The sequence below is a fragment of the Sus scrofa genome, chromosome 5 (genome assembly GCF_054392235.1).
Source record: "Sus scrofa isolate SSC_HxYL_T2T_F1_AM1 chromosome 5, Sscrofa_HxYL_maternal_Yorkshire_Landrace_v2.0, whole genome shotgun sequence".
Taxonomy (NCBI): domain Eukaryota; kingdom Metazoa; phylum Chordata; class Mammalia; order Artiodactyla; family Suidae; genus Sus; species Sus scrofa.
The window spans coordinates 72,834,219-72,853,755 of record NC_139387.1 but is presented as its reverse complement, the minus strand read 5'-3'; the positions used below and the strand labels follow the sequence as shown (position 1 = coordinate 72,853,755).

General features: G+C 45.1%; 1 protein-coding gene across 1 annotated transcript in view; it reads left to right on the top strand.

The window, feature by feature from the left end:
* Nucleotides 1–19,537, top strand: part of DYRK4 (dual specificity tyrosine phosphorylation regulated kinase 4) — a 54,159-nt gene that overhangs the window by 3,213 nt on the left and 31,409 nt on the right. Inside the window, exon 3 of the mRNA XM_084956930.1 lies at nt 2,663–2,756. Coding sequence (XP_084813056.1) covers nt 2,663–2,756 — 94 coding nt within the window. The remainder of the gene's footprint in view (nt 1–2,662; nt 2,757–19,537) is intronic.

Genomic DNA, 19,537 nt, shown 5'->3' with positions numbered 1-19,537 from the left:
CCCCTTTGACTTGCTTTAAATGACTGATGGGCCGCAATCTTAATTCAAGCTTCACTCTTTAGGCTTAAATGGAGACTTGGCAAAGGTGTGAAGCCATTTAAATAGAAAGTTCATACTATGAAAGGATAATGTGGAGTTCCCATTGTGGCTCAGTGATAATGAACCCAACTAGTATCCATGAAGATGCGGGTTCCATCCCTGGCCCTGCTCAGTAGGTTAAGGTCTGGTGCTGCCACAAGCTGCAGCATAGGACACAGATGCCGCTCGGATCCTGAATTGCTGTGACGTGGCCCGGCAGCTGCAGCTCTGATTCGATCCCTAGCCTGGGAGCTTCCATATACCACAGGCGTGGCCGTAAAAAAGAAAAAAAATAAATAAAAAAGGACACTGTAAGTGTCCTTTGTGGCCAGTCTTGCTTGAGGCATTTAATCGCCTCCATGTGGGTAGATAAAATCTAGGAGTTCCAATGAATTGTCTAAACATGGTCTCTGCTGAGTTGGTTCTGTGACTTAAGTCTGTTATTTCCCTTTTGTTTTGGTCAAAGAGGATAATGATAAACCTGAAGGGAGTCTACTGTGCCAGCCCCTTTCCAACTGCTCTTGTTGTCAGTACCTGGGCTGTGCATGCATCTCAGCAAGTGGAGCACCGGTGCTGGGAGTCAGTGGTGTCAGCCAACCCCAACCCATCATGAATAGGTTGTAACAGCTCGAAAGAGCACATGCTGGTCTAGGCTGCATTACTAGAAAATCAGTGACCAGATGAGGGAGGGAAGCAAAGTTCTGGCTGCCTAACATAGCATCACTTAGAACATAATCTAGACTTTAGAAACTAGAAAACTAGAGCCACTTTGAGGTCATAAAAAACTGGAAAATAGAGAGGGACAACCAAGCTCTCTCTGTCTGGTCCAGATGCCCCGTCATAAGAGGGAGGAGGGCTTGGACATGAGCAAGTGCTGGGGAAGCAAAAAGCCACAGTTGTGAGTGTTCCAGAACTCCTGAGTGGAAGAGAGTGAGTGCCTTCTTTGTTGCTCTGCAAAGGATACACGTATCAGTGGAGGATGTTGCTTAGTATCATTTCCTCCAACCAACACTGAGGAAGCCCTAGCCACCTAAAAATGGACAGCTGGGGAGTTCCCGTCGTGGTGCAGCGGAAGCGAATCAGACTGGGAACCATGAGGTTGCAGGTTTGATCCCTGGCCTCACTCAGTGGGTTAAGGATCCGGTGTTGCCATGAGCTGCGGTATGGGCGGCAGATGCGGCTCAGATCTGGCATGGCTGTGGCTGTGGTGTAGGCCAGCAGCTGTAGCTCCAATTTGACCCCTAGCCTGGGAACCTCCATATGATGTAGGTGCGGCCCTAAAAAGCAAAATAAATAAATAAAAGTAATTAACAGCCGGGAGTGAAATGAGTTGCCTGGAAAAACAGTGAGTTCTGTCCCAGAAATATTCAAGCAGAGATGACTGATTGCTTGGGGTTCTCTGGACAGGGTATGTGTGTGTATGTGTATTAAAATGATCATTCCCACTTACCTCTCCCAGTCCCAGTCCTCCGAGGTAACTGCTTTTTACAGTTTATTTTCCATAGATCCTTCTGTATGCTGTATAAAGACATGTGGACATCTTGCTTTTTTCTTAAATATGGACTCACTTTATGCATATTGTTCTACTGTTTTTACTCAATACTTTATGGGCACCATATCGTCTACCTCATGCTTTTAAAATGACTGCATTGTGTGCCATGATACATCCCTGCCATTTTTTTAACTTCTCATGATACATCAACAAATTCTAATTCGTCAACACTAGGCTGCAGTAACGGTTGGTGGGACTTGTCTCCAATCCTCTGAATAATTGGTCGGTTATGATGCTGTCACCCTTTCTTACCATGTCCCCAGGAACCTGCGGATGAAGGGATTTGCAGAAGCTGTGATAATATCTGCTTCTGTTCCCTCTCTGCTCTGTGTATTCCCAACTCCCTCTGCTCTTGCCAGGGTGAAGGGCTGAAAGGGGGCTTCCGAGGGGCAGAGCGGAGTCACAGACGAGGTCTGCTGATGTGACAGGAGAGTGACAGTGGCGGGAGAGCCCTCAAGACTCTCCCTTCCACTTCCTAAAGTCACCACTTTTATGGATGCTATAAACTTAATGAGTTAGTTTTTCACCTTGGTGTGAGTTAATTACCCAGGGAGTTAATTACCCTGAATGAAAGAGATGCAAAAATGGCCAAACGAGATCCAGAAAGTGTTTCTACCAATTGTCCCCGTTCCTTTTTCTATTGGCTTTAAGCTCCCAAGTGCCCACTGATAGATCCATATTTTAGGGGAGAAGGTTCTTATGGCAAGAGAGTGGTTTACTGTGTAGTCGGCAGGGCAAGTGGGGCTTTTTCTAAGCATCCTAAGCTGCTAACCTCCTCAGTAGCTCATGGTCCTCCCTTGGCCCCGTCTCTCTCTGCCCTGAACATATGTGGGATGGTGCCCAGGCGTCCCCTCTCCTGACCCCATCGGCCACCAGAAGGGAGACAGAACTAGTGGCGCCTCGGCCGTGCTTTTAGCCTCGCTGCTGTTTCTTTTCCAAGCCTGCCCTGCGTTCTTCCCATCCCAAGGGGTGGGGACCATTGCTTGTATTTTACTCCTAATGCCACTTTATGTTTTCCTCTTGTTCCTGCAGGACTGCGATGGATGCAAAGAAGCCGAGGAAATGCAGTTTGACATCCTTCCCGATTTTGAAAGCGAGAAAGAAACAAAATCTCACTGCTGTGAAGGTAAGGATCCTTGAATTGCCTTTGGGGAGGAGAGGTTTCATCATGAAGTCTTGGGGACCTGAGACTCGGGACCCAGGGGGATTGCTGTGTCCCAAGTGTCTTTGATGACGGGGGGTTGGGGGCAGAGCTAGGTCTGGGTGGGCTTGGAGGGAAAACCAGCTGGAGAGGCAGGGTGTAGTTTCTTGAACTTGAGGACTTCGGGGTCTCACTCTAACAGGTGACTTGTAAATGAGGAGTCCTGGGCAAGCGTCTCTTGCGCAGTATCTTTTATTCTGCTTTCTATATCTGGGTCCCTACTGTAAGTGTCCTGGAGTGGTTTCGATAATGTCCCCAAGAACATGTCCAGGACAGGTCCACTTCCTTGTTTTTAATGCAGATGTGGTGTGTTTCTTTTTTACTCTGCCTCAAAAACTAACAAAACCCTGGGGACACTGAAGGTAATATTGTAACGTGGCAACTTTGGGATTACTGTCTCTAAGATCAAGGTCTAAATCAGGTGTAGTTCTTAGTCTCGTGCCTTCAGTTCAAATTTCGTAACTTACCCAAAAGAGCATATTGTCTGGGATCGTTGTTCTGAAATATTTGCAACAAATTGTTTGCTCAGAGCATTCGGGTTTGTCTTTCTGCATCCTGCCTGCATTGCCGATTAGAGTCCAGCGGCCTACCCAAAACCTGGTGAAAAATCTCCTCCCCAGGAGTTCCTGTCATGGCTCAGCGGAAACGAATCTGACTAGCATCTGCGAGGATGCAGGGTCGATCCCTGGCCTTGATCAGTGGGTTAAGGATTTGGCGTTGCCTTGAGCTGTGGTGTAGGTCGAAGATGCACCTCGGATCCTGTGTTGCTGTGGCTGTGGTGTAGGCCAGAGGCTGCAGCTCTGATTCTGCCCCTAGCCTGGGAACCTCCATATGCCTCTGGCGTGGCCCTAAAAAGATAAAAAAAGAAATCTCCTCCCCAGAGGTCACGCCCTACCTCCTTATTATTTTTAGGTCCACCTCCTCCAAGCAGTGTTCCTGATTTAACCCTGACATTCTCCTCAAGATTGTAACTCATAAAATTATACCCTAATGCAAATCCCATTGTTTCGCATCCCCACTCCTGCTATTACCACGTACAACAAAAAACGCTTTGCAACTTAAAGGTACAAAAATTTATGAATACCTAAGACATTTCCTTTGGTAAAACAAAAATTAGTATTAAGTATTTGAAATAGTAAATATAAAGCAAAACATAATATAATAAACATAACATTCTGTTCAAATTTTAAAATATTATGCAGCCAGAATGGTCTTGGTCATGATTTTACTTCGGCAAAATCACCCCAAGTTGTGCAAATGACACTTTCTTTTTTAGCTGCTTGAGCTCACCTTTACTGAGTGTTTAGATGACTGTCGAAAGAACCTTGCAGTGCTATTATTATGGGTGGAGAAATTGAGATTCAAGTGAAATTAACTAGCCCATGGCCATAAACCTTTGAGTATCCCATATCCTTTTTTTTTTTCCTGAGTATCCCATATTCGTAAGCAGTCTATTCCATGCCTCTTTGCTGCATAACGTCAACTCTGTTAAATGCTGCCCTATAAAGTTCCTTAACCCCTTTAATTTATTTAAATTAATTTTAAGGAAAAATATTCTGCTGCAGTTACTATCAAAAATAAAATTAAAAAATTGGAGTTCCCACTGTGGTGTAGCCAGTTAAGGATCTGGCATTGTCTCTGCTGTGGCTGCAGTCGCTGCTGAGGCATGGGTTCAATCCCCAGCCCAGCACTGTGGGTTAAGGATTCAGCATTGCCACAGCTGTGGTGTAGGTCGAAGTTGCAGCTCAGATTTGATCCCTGGCCCTGAAACTTCCATATGTCATGGGTACAGTCAAAAAAATAATAAATCATATTCAAGACATTCATTTATGTTGAAATGTATAATAACTGCCCACACATTGACAGTACCATTTAAAAATACTATTTATTAAACTTTTAACTATTGTCTTTACATCAGTGATTATTCTGATGGGCTCTAAATAAATGTCTTTTCACCTTCTATTCATTTTCCCCAATGGGGTTTTCATCTAGTTGAATCTATTCTATTCAACTTAGGGAAATGCAAACAAATCAATACCTGTCCTTAGCACATGAACTCTTGGGTCTCAGTGCATAGTTATGATGTATTTTTTTTTTGGCTGCACCTGTGGCATGTGTAAGATCCCAAGCCAGGAATCGAACCTGTGCTACAGCAGGGACCTAAGCTGTTGCGATGACAATGCTGGATCCTTAACCTACTGGGCAGGAACTCCCATAGTTATGATATTAATTGGAGGATGAAAAGAAAGAACTAGAATCTCTTTGCTAAAAAAAAAAAAAAAACTCAGTGAAGATGAGAGAGTTGTGTCTCAGCCTATCCATTGCCCCAAGCAAGTGCTGAAAAAAAATTGCATGCTTAATAATAATTTATATTTATTTTATGATATATATTATACATTTACAGTTTATAGTAATAATTAAATATTTAAGTATTTTAAGTGTAGATCATGACAGTGTTTCAGCTAAGGGAGTTTTTAAAATGTGTTTTGTGTTTTTTTTTTTGCTTTTTTTGGGAAGAGGGGGCCCACAGCTGTGGCATATGGAAGTTGCCAGGTTAGGGGTCAAATCAGAGCTGCACCTACTAGCCTAAACCACAGCCACAGCAACACTAGATCTGAACTGCGTCTTTGACCTATACCACAGCTCATGGCAAAGCTGAATCCTTAACCCACTGAGTGAGGCCAGGGATCGAACCCGCATCCTCATGGATACTAGTCAGGTTCTTAACCCACTGAGCAACAGCAGAAACTCCCGATTCTTTTTAAAATGTCCCCATTCATTTGGTGAAAATACGGTAAAATAGTAAATAGCTGTCTACCACTGAGTGATCTCTGCAGAGGGTCCTATATCTTTGGTGCCATCTTTTCAGCTTAGCTGGCGGGGGTCACAGAAGGCTTACAGGGCCTCCTGATGACACGGGATCCCTTGACCCTTTAGGAAGATGCTCTCGGGTTAGAGTTTATTCTGAGTGCTGGCAGGGGGATCACACAGCCAGTCAGTTGGGATGTTTGGTGCTTCCACAATTCTGTTCAGAGAAAACGGACTTGCAGCCACTTCCCAGACTGGAGGAGCAAGCAGAAGTCCAGGGTCTTGGGTGAGGCTCTCCCAGGAGAGGAACCTGGGAGAGGCCTGCACAAGGGAGCTCTGCTAACTTTGGATGTTTCTTTATAATTTTCCTGACAATTAATGAGTAGGTGACCACAAAGTACCCCTGCAAGCCTGCTAAAGACACATTCTCTATTTTGAGCACTGGGAGAAAAGGGGCTTGTAATTTCTCTTCCATCCTTTAAATCATTCAGCTGGCGAATAGACAGGTCTTCCCTCACCACCCTTTCTAATGATATATCTGTTCGTTTACGCCTAGAAGGGCGTTGTCCGGGATGACAGCACTGGCCACACAGGCTATGGAGCCCTTGGCATGGGCTAGTCCAAATGGGGGGTGTGCTTGTACAGGAAAAATACACACCAGATTTAATAAACTTCATGTGAGAAAATGAACATGAAATACTTCATTGGGAGTTCCTGTTGTGGAGCAGCAGAAATGAATCTCACCAAGGAACCATGAGGTTGAGGGTTTGATCCCTGGCCTCGCTCAGTGGGTTAAGGATCCGGTGTTGTCGTGAGCTGTGGGGTAGGTCGCAGATGAGGCTCGGATCCTGCGTTGCTGTGGCTCTGGTGTAGGCCGGCGGCTTCAGCTCTGATTCGACCTCTAGCTTGGTCGAATACAGGTTGCACTCCATATGCCTCGGGTGCAACCCTAAAAAGACAAAAGACAGAAAGAAAATTACTAAGTTATTAATTAACGTGCTATAAAATCCACCCAATTATAAAAAATTATCAGTGAGGTATTTCTTCTTTTTTTCTTTTTTTACCCTCATGGATGCTAGTCGGGGTTCATTAACTACTGAGCCACGACAGGAACTCCAACGTGGTAATACTGTAAAAATATTTCATATTGATAACATGTTAAAAGAGTATCCTAGGAGTTCCCGTCGTGGCTCAGTGGTTAACGAATCCGACTAGGAACCATGAGGTTGCAGGTTTGATCCCTGGCCTTGCTCAGTGGGTTCAGGATCCGGCGTTGCCGTGAGCTGTGGTGTAGGTCGCAGATGCGGCTCGGATCCTGTGTTGCTGTGGCTGTGGTATAGGCCGGCAGCTACAGCTCCGATTTGACCCCTAGCCTGGGAACTTCCATATGCCGTGTGTTCAGCCCTAAAAAGAAAAAAGAAAGAAAGAAATAGAAATAATATATATATATTTACAAATATGAACTATTCAAAATGCTCACTAATCCTCTGCCTGTTGTATATGCTGCCAATACTTTCTCCTAGTCATTGATCTGCCTGTCTTCTATGTCCTTTATTTTTTAGAGCAGTTTTAGCTTCACAGAAAAAGATTAGCAGAAAATAGGGTTCCCACATGGCCCTTCACCCGCCACAATTTCTCCTATTATTAACCTCCTGCATCAGTGTACGATTTTTACAATTGGTGGACCTATATTGATATATTATGATTAAGCCCGCAGTTTCCATTAGGGCTCACTCTTTGTGTTGCACAGTTTTTTGGTTTTGACATGTGTGTAATGTACCCACAATTACAGCATCACCCAGAGTAGTTTCACTGACCTAAAAATGCTCTGTATTCCACCTATTCATCCTCTTCCCTCTGCCCCTAAACCCTTGGTAAATATTCCTTTTTTTTTTTTTTTTTTTTTTTTTTGCTTTTTAGGGCCGCAGCTGCGGCATATGGAGGGTCCCAGGCTAGGGGTTGAATTGGAGCTACAGCTGCCAGCCTACACCCACAGCCATAGAAATGCAGGATCTGAGCCATGTCTGTGACCTACACCACAGATCACAGCAACACCAGATCCTTAACCCACTGAGCAAGGCCAGGGATCGAACCTGAAACCTCATGGTTCCTAGTCAGATTCATTTCTGCTGTGCCACAATGGGAACTCCAAATTTTAAATTCCGATTGTATGCTGCTGGCATATAGGTAAGCAATTAACTTTTGTATAGTAAAGTTGTATGCTTGAACTTGCTATGACCTTGGCTTGTCTTTATACTCTATTTGTCTTTAAATGAACTGAAGTACTTAATTAAACGTAGGTAAATTTATAGTATGCACTTTTTATCTAAAGAAATCATTCCATACCCCAAAACCATAAAAATAGAACTATGTCTTCTAACATTTTTATAATTTTCTCTTTCATCAGTTCTGTAAAATTCTCTGAGGCTTTTTGTCTTTGTGTCTGCCATATTCTATCTCTCTTTTTAAAACTCTAATTAGATGTATGTTAGACCTCACACTATCCTCCATGTAGCTAATCTCTGAACCTATTTTTCTTTTTTCTTTTCTTTTTTTTTTTTTGGTCTATTGTGTTTTTTAGGGCCGCGCCCGCGGCATGTGGAGGTTCCCAGGCCAGGGATCGAATCGGAGCTGTACCCACTGGCCTACACCAGACCCACAGCAACATGGGATCCAAGCGGCGTCTGCGACCTACACCACAGCTCATGGCAACGCCAGATCCTTAACCCACTGAGCAAGGCCAGGGTTCGAACCCACAACCTTATGATTCCTTGTCGGATTCATTAGCCACTGAGCCATGACGGGAACTCCTGAACATATTTTTCATCTCTTTATCTCTATTCAAACCTATGTCTTCCAAGTCACTCGTTCTTTCTTTGGCTATGTACAATTTTTAATTAAGCCCATTCACTGAGCTTTAAGTTTCAATTTTTATACATTTTTATTTTGGAAAGTTCTAATTCGTTCATTTTTAAATCTGGTTATTTGTGTGATATCTTACATTTTACTTATATTTTGTATTCTCTTTTATTTATGTGGGCATATTATGCATTATTATTTTGTAATTTGACCTGATAATTCCAGTATTTGGCTTTTTTGAGGGGGTAGAAATCTGATTGCATATCTATAGTTTCTGCCAGTTCTCACAGTCACTTGTTTCCTCATATATTTTATAACTTTTTCTTCAAACCCTGAGATTACCATCTTGTTTATAGAAAAGGAAACTGAGTCTAAAGCAGGTAGATGTCTTGCTAAGGTCCCACAATGAGCAAGCCGCAGAGCAAAATTCTACTTAAAGTTTGTCTGATTCCAAAGCCTGGCATGGCTAAGCAGTTAACGAACCCAGCTAGTATCCATGAGGTCACGGGTTTGATCCCTGGCCTTTCTCAGTGGGTTAAGGATCTGGTGATGCCATGAGCTGTGGTGTAGGTCACAGATGTGGCTCGGATTCCATGTTGCTGTGGCTGTGGTGTAGGCTGGCAGCTGCAGCTCTGATTCAACCCCTAGCCTGGGAATCTCCATATGCCATGGGTGTGGCCCCAAAAAAGGCCAAAAAAAAGTCCTTCATACTTCTGTGAAGCCCTGAAGACCCTTGACTGATTAGCTTTTCCATAAATGATTCCACAAATGTTAACTGAGAGCAGAATTGGAGCCAAGAGTTATTCTTGGTGTTGGGATACAAAAATGGACAACAATCATTTCCTTCCTACCCCGTCTGCACAGTGTAGTTGGGGTGTAAACACATAAATAGACAAGGGACCAGAAGGCATGACATGTGTACTCACTAAGGCAGAAACAAAGTTTTCTGGGAACCTAGGGCAAGTTTTCTTGAGCCATTGGCTAGTGCCCAGAGGCAATATCATGCTCTGTTGATGTGCCATTCAAGTACAGCCCCATCAAGGGATCATTACAGGGCTCATCGTTCACCTTGGTTTTTCAAAGCGAGTGACACCCCCGGAGTTAGGTGAGGAGACTGCAGAGCAGGTTGAGAGTGGGCATTTCAGGTGGAAGGAACATGTAAAACCAAACAAATCAGAATCAAAGGGAATAGAGCCTCAGAAATCATCAGCTCTTAACCCTCCTACATGATGTATCAATCCACTTTATATTAGCATGAGTGTCCAGTATATAAAATAAATGCCTGCTTTCTGAATGTTTCTGTCTATTGTCAGCTATATCCGGGTGCCATCAGAATAAAAGCATGATCTTATTTTTATTTAGAGACCTTGGGAGGGGACGTTCTTTATAATCCCTCCCGTAGTTTCATGGCAGAACAGAGACGAGCTCAGAGGAGATCAGCTGATCAGGAAAAAGGCACCAGGGAGCAGAGACTCTTGGGCTCAGGTCTGCTGTTGTTGTGTGATCCTGAACCAGTCACTCAGATAATCTCCTTAGCCTCCTCCTCCACCTGTAAAATGAGGGTTTTGACTACAGAATCCCTACAGTGGCTTCCAACACCAGGAGTTCCAAGCTTGGGTCCAGAAGTCCAGAAAGTGAAGTGTCCCCCTCCCCGCTGGGCTGTGCAGTGAGTGCATTGAAAACCGTTCCAAGCACCTGAACTGTCAGGCATGTACTCTTGCCCTTCTCTCAGGACATAAGGGTGGCCAGGGTCTCCTTCCTCCACCTCCACCAGGGCATAGCCGGGCGGGCAGGACCCAGGGAGGATGCCACATCCGTGGGAGAAAGCCCTGGTGATCCAAGGGTCTGGCCACGTTTGCTCTGCTCATGGGTCTCCAGAGTCCAGCTGCTGTGTGTGTCCGCTCCCCTCTGCCTGGGCATCCTGGGTGTGTGCACACATGCACGCACACAATGTGTGCATGTGAACTCACACACACACACACACACACACGTGCATACAGGGTCTCTAAGCACAGATCTCGCTGTGATTTGCCAGAGGTGCTCTGCTGGGCGGAAGCCTGGAACTTGTGCTCTGCAGAGAATCCCCAAGGACCTTTCCTCTCTCTCCTCATCACACCTTCTGCCTGCATCGGTGCCTTTGTTTTGAGCTCTGGGTTGTTCTGGCCTCTGCGAAGGGATCGTGGAACCTACAGGGAGGGACTGCAATTTGATATCACAGAACTTGAGCTTCACCTGCCCGACCAACCTGGACAGGCTCGTGGGGAGATCTGTGTATATCGGGGAGGAGGAAGAAGCAAGGAGAAGCCAGCTAAGAAAACAGAGAAGTAGCCTGTGAGGTATGGCCCAGGCGGCAACATCTGATGGGGGTGCGCTTTTCTGAAAAGGCTGGTGGCCTCAGGGCAGAGGACCAGGCTGAGAGCCAGCCACTTTCTCTCTGAACTGTACAGACAGGACATCCCAGGTTGTGTCCAAGGTAACTGGTAAGGCGGTGTCTCGGGTTCTGCTCTAACCACCCCGCAGAGGGACCAAGCCTGTTACCCTTTGGCTGGCAGAGTGAGGGGGCAAGAAGGCTGCTCCCTGAGATCTCTGGGTAAACTGTGTGTGTCAGGGAGGGGGGCAGGCGTGGTGAGAATGCAGGATGGGTAGGGAGAGGCAGAATTCACCAGGGAGAGGATGCTGCTGCAGGACAAAGGAATGTCACCTTTCTGGGTACCTCTTTCCTCCACTCCCACCAAGAAGTCATACCTCTGCGTGATTCATGACGGGAGGTGGGCTCCTGCCTTGGAGGGTTTCTGAAGTCCTTCTCTCCTAAAGTGAACCATCTCCTTCACCTCTTTCCCCAGCGCCGCAAAGTAGAGATTCATTTATTTGGGACACAGTGCAAGGATACCCTGTGAATCATTATTGCTTTTGAGAGGGCATGTGGACAGGGGTTCTGTAGTGTGAATTGGCTGGTGAGGGGGTTTCATTCCTAGGGGCAGTGCCAGGAGCAGGGAGCACTGGTCCCTGGCGGGCAAGTGGCTGTGCTGGGGAAGGTGGGCTGCACCCAAGAGGGGGATGCTTAAGTCCAAGCTGGACTGTCTGCAGGGCAGCTCAAACCTTTGAGAACAAGTATGAGGATTCCTGCTCCCTCAGTCTCTCCCTTCCTCCTTCCCATCCTTCCCTCCTTCCTTCCTTTAGCAAATATTTAAGCACCTACTATGTGTGACTTACCATGTCAGGCTTGGGGATCTTTTATTAGTCTCATAATCCAGCAGAAGGAGGTGGATGTAGAACCTTTGAGTTCCTGTGCTAGGAGCAAGTACAAAGCACCAGGTGGCAGGAGGGTTACAAATGCAAGAGGAGATGGTTGCAGAGGGTTAAAGTGGTGCCTTGGCTGGGGCTTGAACATGGGTAAATTCACAAGGTGGATGATGGGGGCTTGGGGAGGAGGGAATGGTGAGACGGACCATCCCAGGCAGAAAAAGAGCAGGCAAGAGAAGTTTTGAGATGTGAAGTAGCATAGTATTTGAAAACCACAAGGCGTTCACAATTGCTGGAACTAAAAGCATAGGGCCAGGGCTACGACAGGGAGGAGGCTGGGAGGATTGTGGGTGCCAGGACCTCTGTGCCCTGGAAATTCCTGAGGAGGTTTAAGCTATATAGCCACAAGATAAGATGGTCAGGTTTAATTTCTGATGTCACTTGGGCAGTAGAGGATGGATTGGGGGCGGGGGAAACTGCTTAGAAGACCATTGCTAGAGGTGCCTGAACTAAGGATGCAGTGGGCGGAGTCTTAAAGGGGTATCTTCCTCCTCAGACAATTATGCTGCTTGAGGTAAGAAACCTGCAAGTGAGAGAGTCGTGCTTGCTGCAGTCAGCTTGTACTGCCAATCAAGATTTATAGTTCCCGTCGTGGCGCAGTGGTTAACGAATCCGACTAGGAACCATGAGGTTGCGGGTTCGATCCCTGGCCTTGTCCAGTGGGTTAACGATCCGGCATTGCTGTGAGCTGTGGTGTAGGTCGCAGACTCGGCTCGGATCCCGAGTTGCTGTGGCTGTGGTGTAGGCCGGCAGCTACAGCTCCAATTAGACCCCTAGCCTGGGAACCTCCATATGCCGCGGGAGCGGCCCAATGAAATAGCAAAAAGACAAAAAAAAAAAAAAAAAAAGATTTGCATACAGGAGTTCCTGTCGTGGTTCAGCAGAAATGAATCTGACTAGCATCCATGAGGACAGAGGTTCGAACCCTGGCGTCACTCAGTGGGTTAAGCATTTGGTGTTGCTGTGAGCTGAGGTATAGGTTGCAGCCGCGGCCAGGATCTGGCATTGCTATGGCTGTGGCATAGGCCAGTGGTTGCAGCTCCAATTCAACCCCTAGCCTGGGACTCTCCATATGCTGAGGGTGCGGCCCTAAAAAGACAAAAAAAAAAAAAAAAAGGTTTGCATACAGAGGCAGCCTTCACTGGAAGGCGCCTACAGCTACTGCGGCAAGGGTATCATCTTTAAGAATCATCTTAAAGCAGAACCGGTCCCCAGCCCAAGACTCTCGGAAAATCCAAGACTGCCTCTGAGGGTGGTCCGAGCCCAGTCCAGGCTCTCATCATGATGGTGTGGAAAGTGACACACAGGCTGGGCACTGTGGTGACCCCTAGGTCAACCAGCCAGAGAAACCACTGCCAAGAGCTGGCATTCTATGGAATAGTTTGGTACCTTTGCACCTATTCTGTATGAATGCAGGGAAAATGAGTGGGGGGTGGTGGGACAGCTGGGTGTCAACTTTCCCCCCTTCCTCCTAATCAGCTTTTAAACTGGACTCTACCTCTGTTTGAGGAAGGTGAGCTGGCTTTTGGAAGTTGCCTTTTTTTTTTTTTTTTTTTTTTTTGCTAGGAAAATGAAAAAAATATGAGCCTTAGAAAGCTCTTCCCAGGGAAAATGAATCAGCCAGCTCAGAAGACAGAGGGACAAGAGAGCCAGAGAGGGGCCCGGGGTCAGGACTTGAGGCTCGAGGCCTCTGGTCCCCCAGCCTTTTCTTGGTGCAAGTTGGTGCAGTGCTGGGCTCGGGATCCGTGACCCAGAGACAGCGAGCATAGCCAGAGATGTCATGGGTCACTGTTTTGACTAGTTTTTAGCTGTAACTATATTTCCTAATCATTAACTCTTGAGTCAGCCTTTTGAGACTGAGGGGAGGCCTGGGCGGCAAAAGGAAAGGCCTTTAACTTCAAAACACAAAGATTTAGGGTCTGGTACAGGGTTTCACCCCATCACTTGGCACTGAACCACTTAGAATTTTGTCATTATATATATTTTTTATTCTTTTTTTTTTTAATGGCTGCACCCGTGGCATGTGGGAGTTCCTGGGCCAGGGACTAAATCTGAGGCACAGCTGTGACCCTATGGCAAAACCAGATCCTTTAACCCACTGTGCCAGCTGGGATCAAACCCATGCTTCTGCAGTGATCTGAGCCACTGCAGTCAGATTCTTAACCCAATGCACCATAGCAGGAACTCCCTGTACTTTTAATTCTTAATAATAGTGTTTTTTTTTTTTAATTGAATGGAAGATTCTTTCAATTCTTTAGCGCCTTACAATATTTGAAAGTTTCACATGATTTCATATAATCCCATAATAATCCTCCCCCTCCTCTCTCCCCCACTGGTAACCACTAGTTCTCTATATCTGTCAGTCTGCTTCTTTTTTTGTTTTATTCACTAGTTTGTTGTATTTTTTAGATTCCACCTGTAAGTGATATCATACAGTATTTCTCTGACTTGTTTTATTTAGCATAATGCCTCTTCAAGTCTATATGCATTGCTACAAATGGCAAAATTTCATTCTTTTTCATGGCTGAGTAGTATTCTGTGTATATGTGTATTACAGTTTCTTTATTCATTCGTCTGTTGATAGGCACACAGGTTGCTTCCCTGTCTTGGCAATTGTAAACAATGCTGCTGTGAACATAGGGGTATAAGTATCCTTTTGAATTCATGTTTTTGGTTTTGGGGGGATAGATACCCAGGAGTGGAATTGCTGGGTCACATGCTAACTCTATTTTTAGTTTTTTGAGAAACCTCCAAACTCTTTTCCACAGTAGCTGTACCAATTTGCCAAAAATAGAATTTTTAAATTATAAAAGCAGCAAATGTTGACACAAAAAGTTTGGGAAATAAGAAGCTTCACAGTTGAGTTCTGGTTGTTGAGCAGGCCTCTGAGAGCTGTGATGACACAAAAGGAGGTCGTGAAATTTTCCTGGTGGCTCCTTTAGATGCCTTTTTATCTCCCAGCCTTTCCAGAGGCTTTCTCCAGCCACTGTCCAGGACCCAGGTCTCAGACAGAACAGGGATCAGCACCAATGCCATGTACCACTTGAATAAAATTTGGGTTTTTTGTTTTTTGTTTTTGGGGTTTTTTTTGTTTTGTTTTGTTTTGTTTTTGTTTTTTAGGGCCACACTTGTGGCATATGGAGGTTCCCAGGTAAGGGGTCAAATCAGAGCTACCGCTGCTGGACTACACCACACCCACAGCAATGCAGGATCCTTAACCCACTGAGCGAGGCCAGGGTTCGAACCTGCAACCTCATGTTTCCTAGTGGGATTCGTTTCCACTGCACCATGACAGGAACTCCTGAATAGAATGTTTTTACACTGAGGATTCCAAATCTGGATACAGAGCTCAGGACTAAAGAGATTCCTGTTGTACTGGCTCAGTGAGGTCAGTGAGGGGGCCACAGACCAATGCTGGGAAGCTCGCAGTCTTCAAGGAAGAATTCTGTTTTGTGGTCGTGGATACCGGCAAACATACGCTCTTCTTCATGCCTCCTGGGGATGCTGCTGTAGAAGGGAGGGTTGTCAAGGGCATTGGGTGCCTCTGGAGGAAGCTGCTAGAGACAAACAAGTGAGTTCATAAGCTTGTGATGCTTTGGTACCTGTGAGTGGAGTGCAGGTGTGCAGGGGCTGTCAAGCCTGGGGCAGCTGGACCCCCAGGCTGGCGGCATCTGTCTGTGAACTGCCTCCTCTCTCTCTTGGCTTATCTTACAAATATAATTTTTTTTTTTTTGTCTTTTGTCTTTTGCCTTTTTAGGGCCACACCTGCCGCATATGGAGGTTCCCAGGTTAGGGGTCTAATCAGAGTTATAGCTGCCAGCCTACGTCACAGACACAGCAACGCCAGATCTGAGCTGCACCTGTGGCCTACCTCACAGCTCGGCAATGCTGGATCCTTAACCTACTGAGTGAGGCCAGGGATCGAACCTGCAACCTCATGGTCCCTAGTTGGATTCGTTTCTGCTGCGCCACGACAGGAACTCCTTTTTTTTTTTTTTTTAACAAATATAATTTTTAATGTACTATGTGATGTGACAGAAGCTGGGAAGCCCTGTTCTATACAACAGCTCTCAGTCTTGGTTCCACAGGGGGATGGTTTCCTCCAAGACACACTCCCAGGAGGTACTCGAATGACTCTTACAGACAGACTGGAGTTCGGATGGTGCCTCTGCCCACCCCTCAAATCCATGAACATTTCTTTTCTTCTTTTCTTTTTTTTATCTTTTTAGGGCTGCAGTTGCAGCATATGGAAGTTCCCAGGCTAGGGGTCAACTTGGAGCTGTAAACTACACCAGGGCTTATGGCAACCTGGATCCCTGACCCACTGAGCGAGGCCAGGGATAGAACCTGCATCCTCATGGATGCTAGTCGAATTTGTTACTACTGAGTCGAGATGGGAACTCCCTCCTTTCTGTCTGTCTGTCTGTCTATCTTTCTTTCCTTCCTTCCTTCCTTTCCTTCTTTCTTTCTTTCTTTCTTTCTTTCTTTCTTTCTTTCTTTCTTTCTTTCTTTCTTTCTTTCTTTCTTTCTTTCTTTTCTTTCTTTCTTTCTTTCGCTTTTTCAGGCTGCACCCAGGACATATGGAAGTTCCCAGGCTAGAGGTCAAATTGGAACTGCAGGAGTTCCCATCGTGGTGCAGTGGTTAACGAATCCAACTAGGAACCATGAGGTTGCGGGTTCGGTCCCTGGCCTTGCTCAGTGGGTTAAGGATCCAGCGTTGCCCTGAGCTGTAGTGTAGGTTGCAGATGCGGCTCGGATCCCATGTTGCTGTGGCTCTGGTGGAGGCCGGAGGCTACAGCTCCAGTTCGACCCCTTGCCTGGGAACCTCCATATGCCACGGGAGTGGCCCAAGAAATAGCAAAAAGACAAACAAACAAACAAATTGGAACTGCAGCTGCTGGCCTGTACCACAGCCACAGCAACACCGGATCCTTAACCCACTGAGCAGGGCCAGGGATGGAACCCACATCTTCATGGTTACTAGTCAGGTTCGTTACCACTAAGACACGACGGGAACTCCTGATGCATTATTAATGAAATTCTGTACTTTAGGCAGATTGCCTTGTTTTTTCCTAATTCCTTTGGACTGTTCTAGGATCCCACCCACGCTATCACATTCCGTTTCGTCCTGTCTCCTTAAGCTCCTGTTGGCTGTGACAGTTTCTCAGACGTTCCTTGTTTTTCATGATCTTGACAGTTTTGAGGACTACTGGTCAGGATGCTTTTCTATTGTCATTTGTCTGTTTCCTCCTGATAAGACTGGGGTTATAGGTTTGGGGAGGAAGACTGCTGAAGTAAAGTGCCGTTTTCGTCACATCATGTCAACGATGACATGATTTATGACTGTTGATGTTGCTCTAGATGACCTGGCTGAGGCGTGTCTCTCACCCTCCTCTGTGATGTTGCTCCTTTTCCCTCTTTCACGCCGAACTTTTAGGACACCACTCACTATGCACGGTCCATGCTTAAGGAACTATCCTCTTGGGTGGGGTCTCTGTAATTGATGAGGAATTCTTCTTCAAGGGAGATTCTTCTTTGCTCCCCTGTGTATTTCTTTATTAAAACATTTATTCACATCAGTTTGGACTCACGGATCTTTATTTTTATACTTTGAGTTATAATCCAGTACTACTTTATTTTGTTGCTCAAATTGTCCAGCTTTGGACACAAGGAGCTCTTTCAATTTGCTCCTGTGCCCCATTTGACTTACTCTAATTACTCTGGGGTCAGGTTTTTTTTTTTCTGAACACTTAACTCACTTTCTGTCACCAGAAGATGCTGCAGGCTCAGGCTCATCTTGTACATTTCCTGCCCCAGTCCTAGAATCAACTATTTTTTCAAGGAGCCTTGATTCCTCTTATTGGAGAATGGTGTTAGAAACCAAGGTCTGAGGGTGAGATGTGCTTGTTTCTACTGAGGTGTTATTTCTGTTAGGAGCTCTCAGTGGATAAGCAGAGAAATGTGTGTGTGTGTGTGTGTGTGTGCACGTGTGTTGGTGTGTGTGTGTGTGTGTTGCATGCATGCATGCACTAGCCCTTGCATACCCACATATCTAGAACTATTCTCTGTGTAGCCATCTATATCTATATTAAGTTAAACAAGAGTTCTTACGGATGTTTCCAATTCCAATCCGTCATCACATGGTGGTAGTGTTGATGTTGGCTCTGATGATCTATAAATTTGCAGTCCAACAGTGAGATACCCAGTTTCTTCCATCACCATCCATTTATTCAATTGTTTGCTTCCAGGATATATGTATGGCAGTGTCAGAATTATTAATGTCTCAGAAGTTTTGCTTTGTTCTGTTTTATCTTGTCTCAGATTAAACGCCCTCAGTTCCTTTAACCTTTTAAGCTCCACACCATCTTGTTCATCCTCCATCAATTCTGAGTCCATGATTTTCCTATTTTATTTTATTTTTTTTTGATAGTTAGATTTTTATTTTATTTTTCTTTCTTTTTTTTAAAAAATTTTCCCACTGTACAGCAAGGGGATCAAGTTATCCTTACATGTATACATTACAATTACATTTTTTTCCCCACCCTTTGTTCTGTTGCAACATGAGTGTCTGGACATAGTTCTCAATGCTATTCAGCAGGATCTCCTTGTAAATCTATTCTAAGTTATGTCTGATAAGCCCAACCTCCCGATCCCTCCCACTCCCTCTCCCTCCCATCAGGCAGCCACAAGTCTTTTCTCCAAGTCTATGATTTTCTTTTCTGAGGAGATGTTCATTTGTGCTGGATATTAGATTCCAGTTATAAGTGATATCATATGGTATTTGTCTTTGTCTTTCTGGCTTAATTTCACTCAGTATGAGATTCTCTAGTTCCATCCATGTTGCTGCAAATGGCATTATGTCATTCTTTTTTATGGCTGAGTAGTATTCCATTGTGTATATATACCACGTCTTCCGGATCCAATCATCTGTTGATGGACATTTGGGTTGTTTCCACGTCCTGGCTATTGTGAATAGTGCTGCAATGAACATGCAGGTGCATGTGTCTCTTTTAAGGAGAGTTTTCTCCGGATAGATGCCCAAGAGTGGGATGGCAGGGTCATATGGAAATTCTATGTATAGATTTCTAAGGTATCTCCAAACTGTTCTCCACAGTGGCTGTACCAGTTTACATTCCCACCAGCAGTGCAGGAGGGTTCCCTTTTCTCCACAGCTCCTCCAGCACTTGTTATTTGTGGATTTATTAATGATGGTCATTCTGACTGGTGTGAGGTGATATCTCATGGTAGTTTTGATTTGCATTTCTCTTATAATCAGCGATGTTGAGCATTTTTTCATGTGTTTGCTGGCCATCTGTATATCTTCCTTGGAGAAATGTCTATTCAGGTCTTTTGCCCATTTTTCCATTGCTTGATTGGCTTTTTTGCTGTTGAGTTGTATAAGTTGTTTATATATTCTAGAGATTAAGCCCTTGTCGGTTGCATTATTTGAAACTATTTTCTCCCATTCTGAAAGTTGTCTTTTTGTTTTCTTTTGGGTTTCCTTTGCTGTGCAAAAGCTTTTCAGTTTGATTAGGTCCCATGGGTTTATTTTTGCTCTAATTTCTATTGCTTTGGGAGACTGACCTGAGAAAATATTGTCAGAGAGTGTTTTGCCTATGTTTTCTTCTAGGAGTTTGATGGTGTCCTGTCGTATATTTAAGTCTTTCAGCCATTTTGAGTTTATTTTTGTGCATGGTGTGAGGGTGTGTTCTAGTTTCATTGCTTCGCATGTTGCT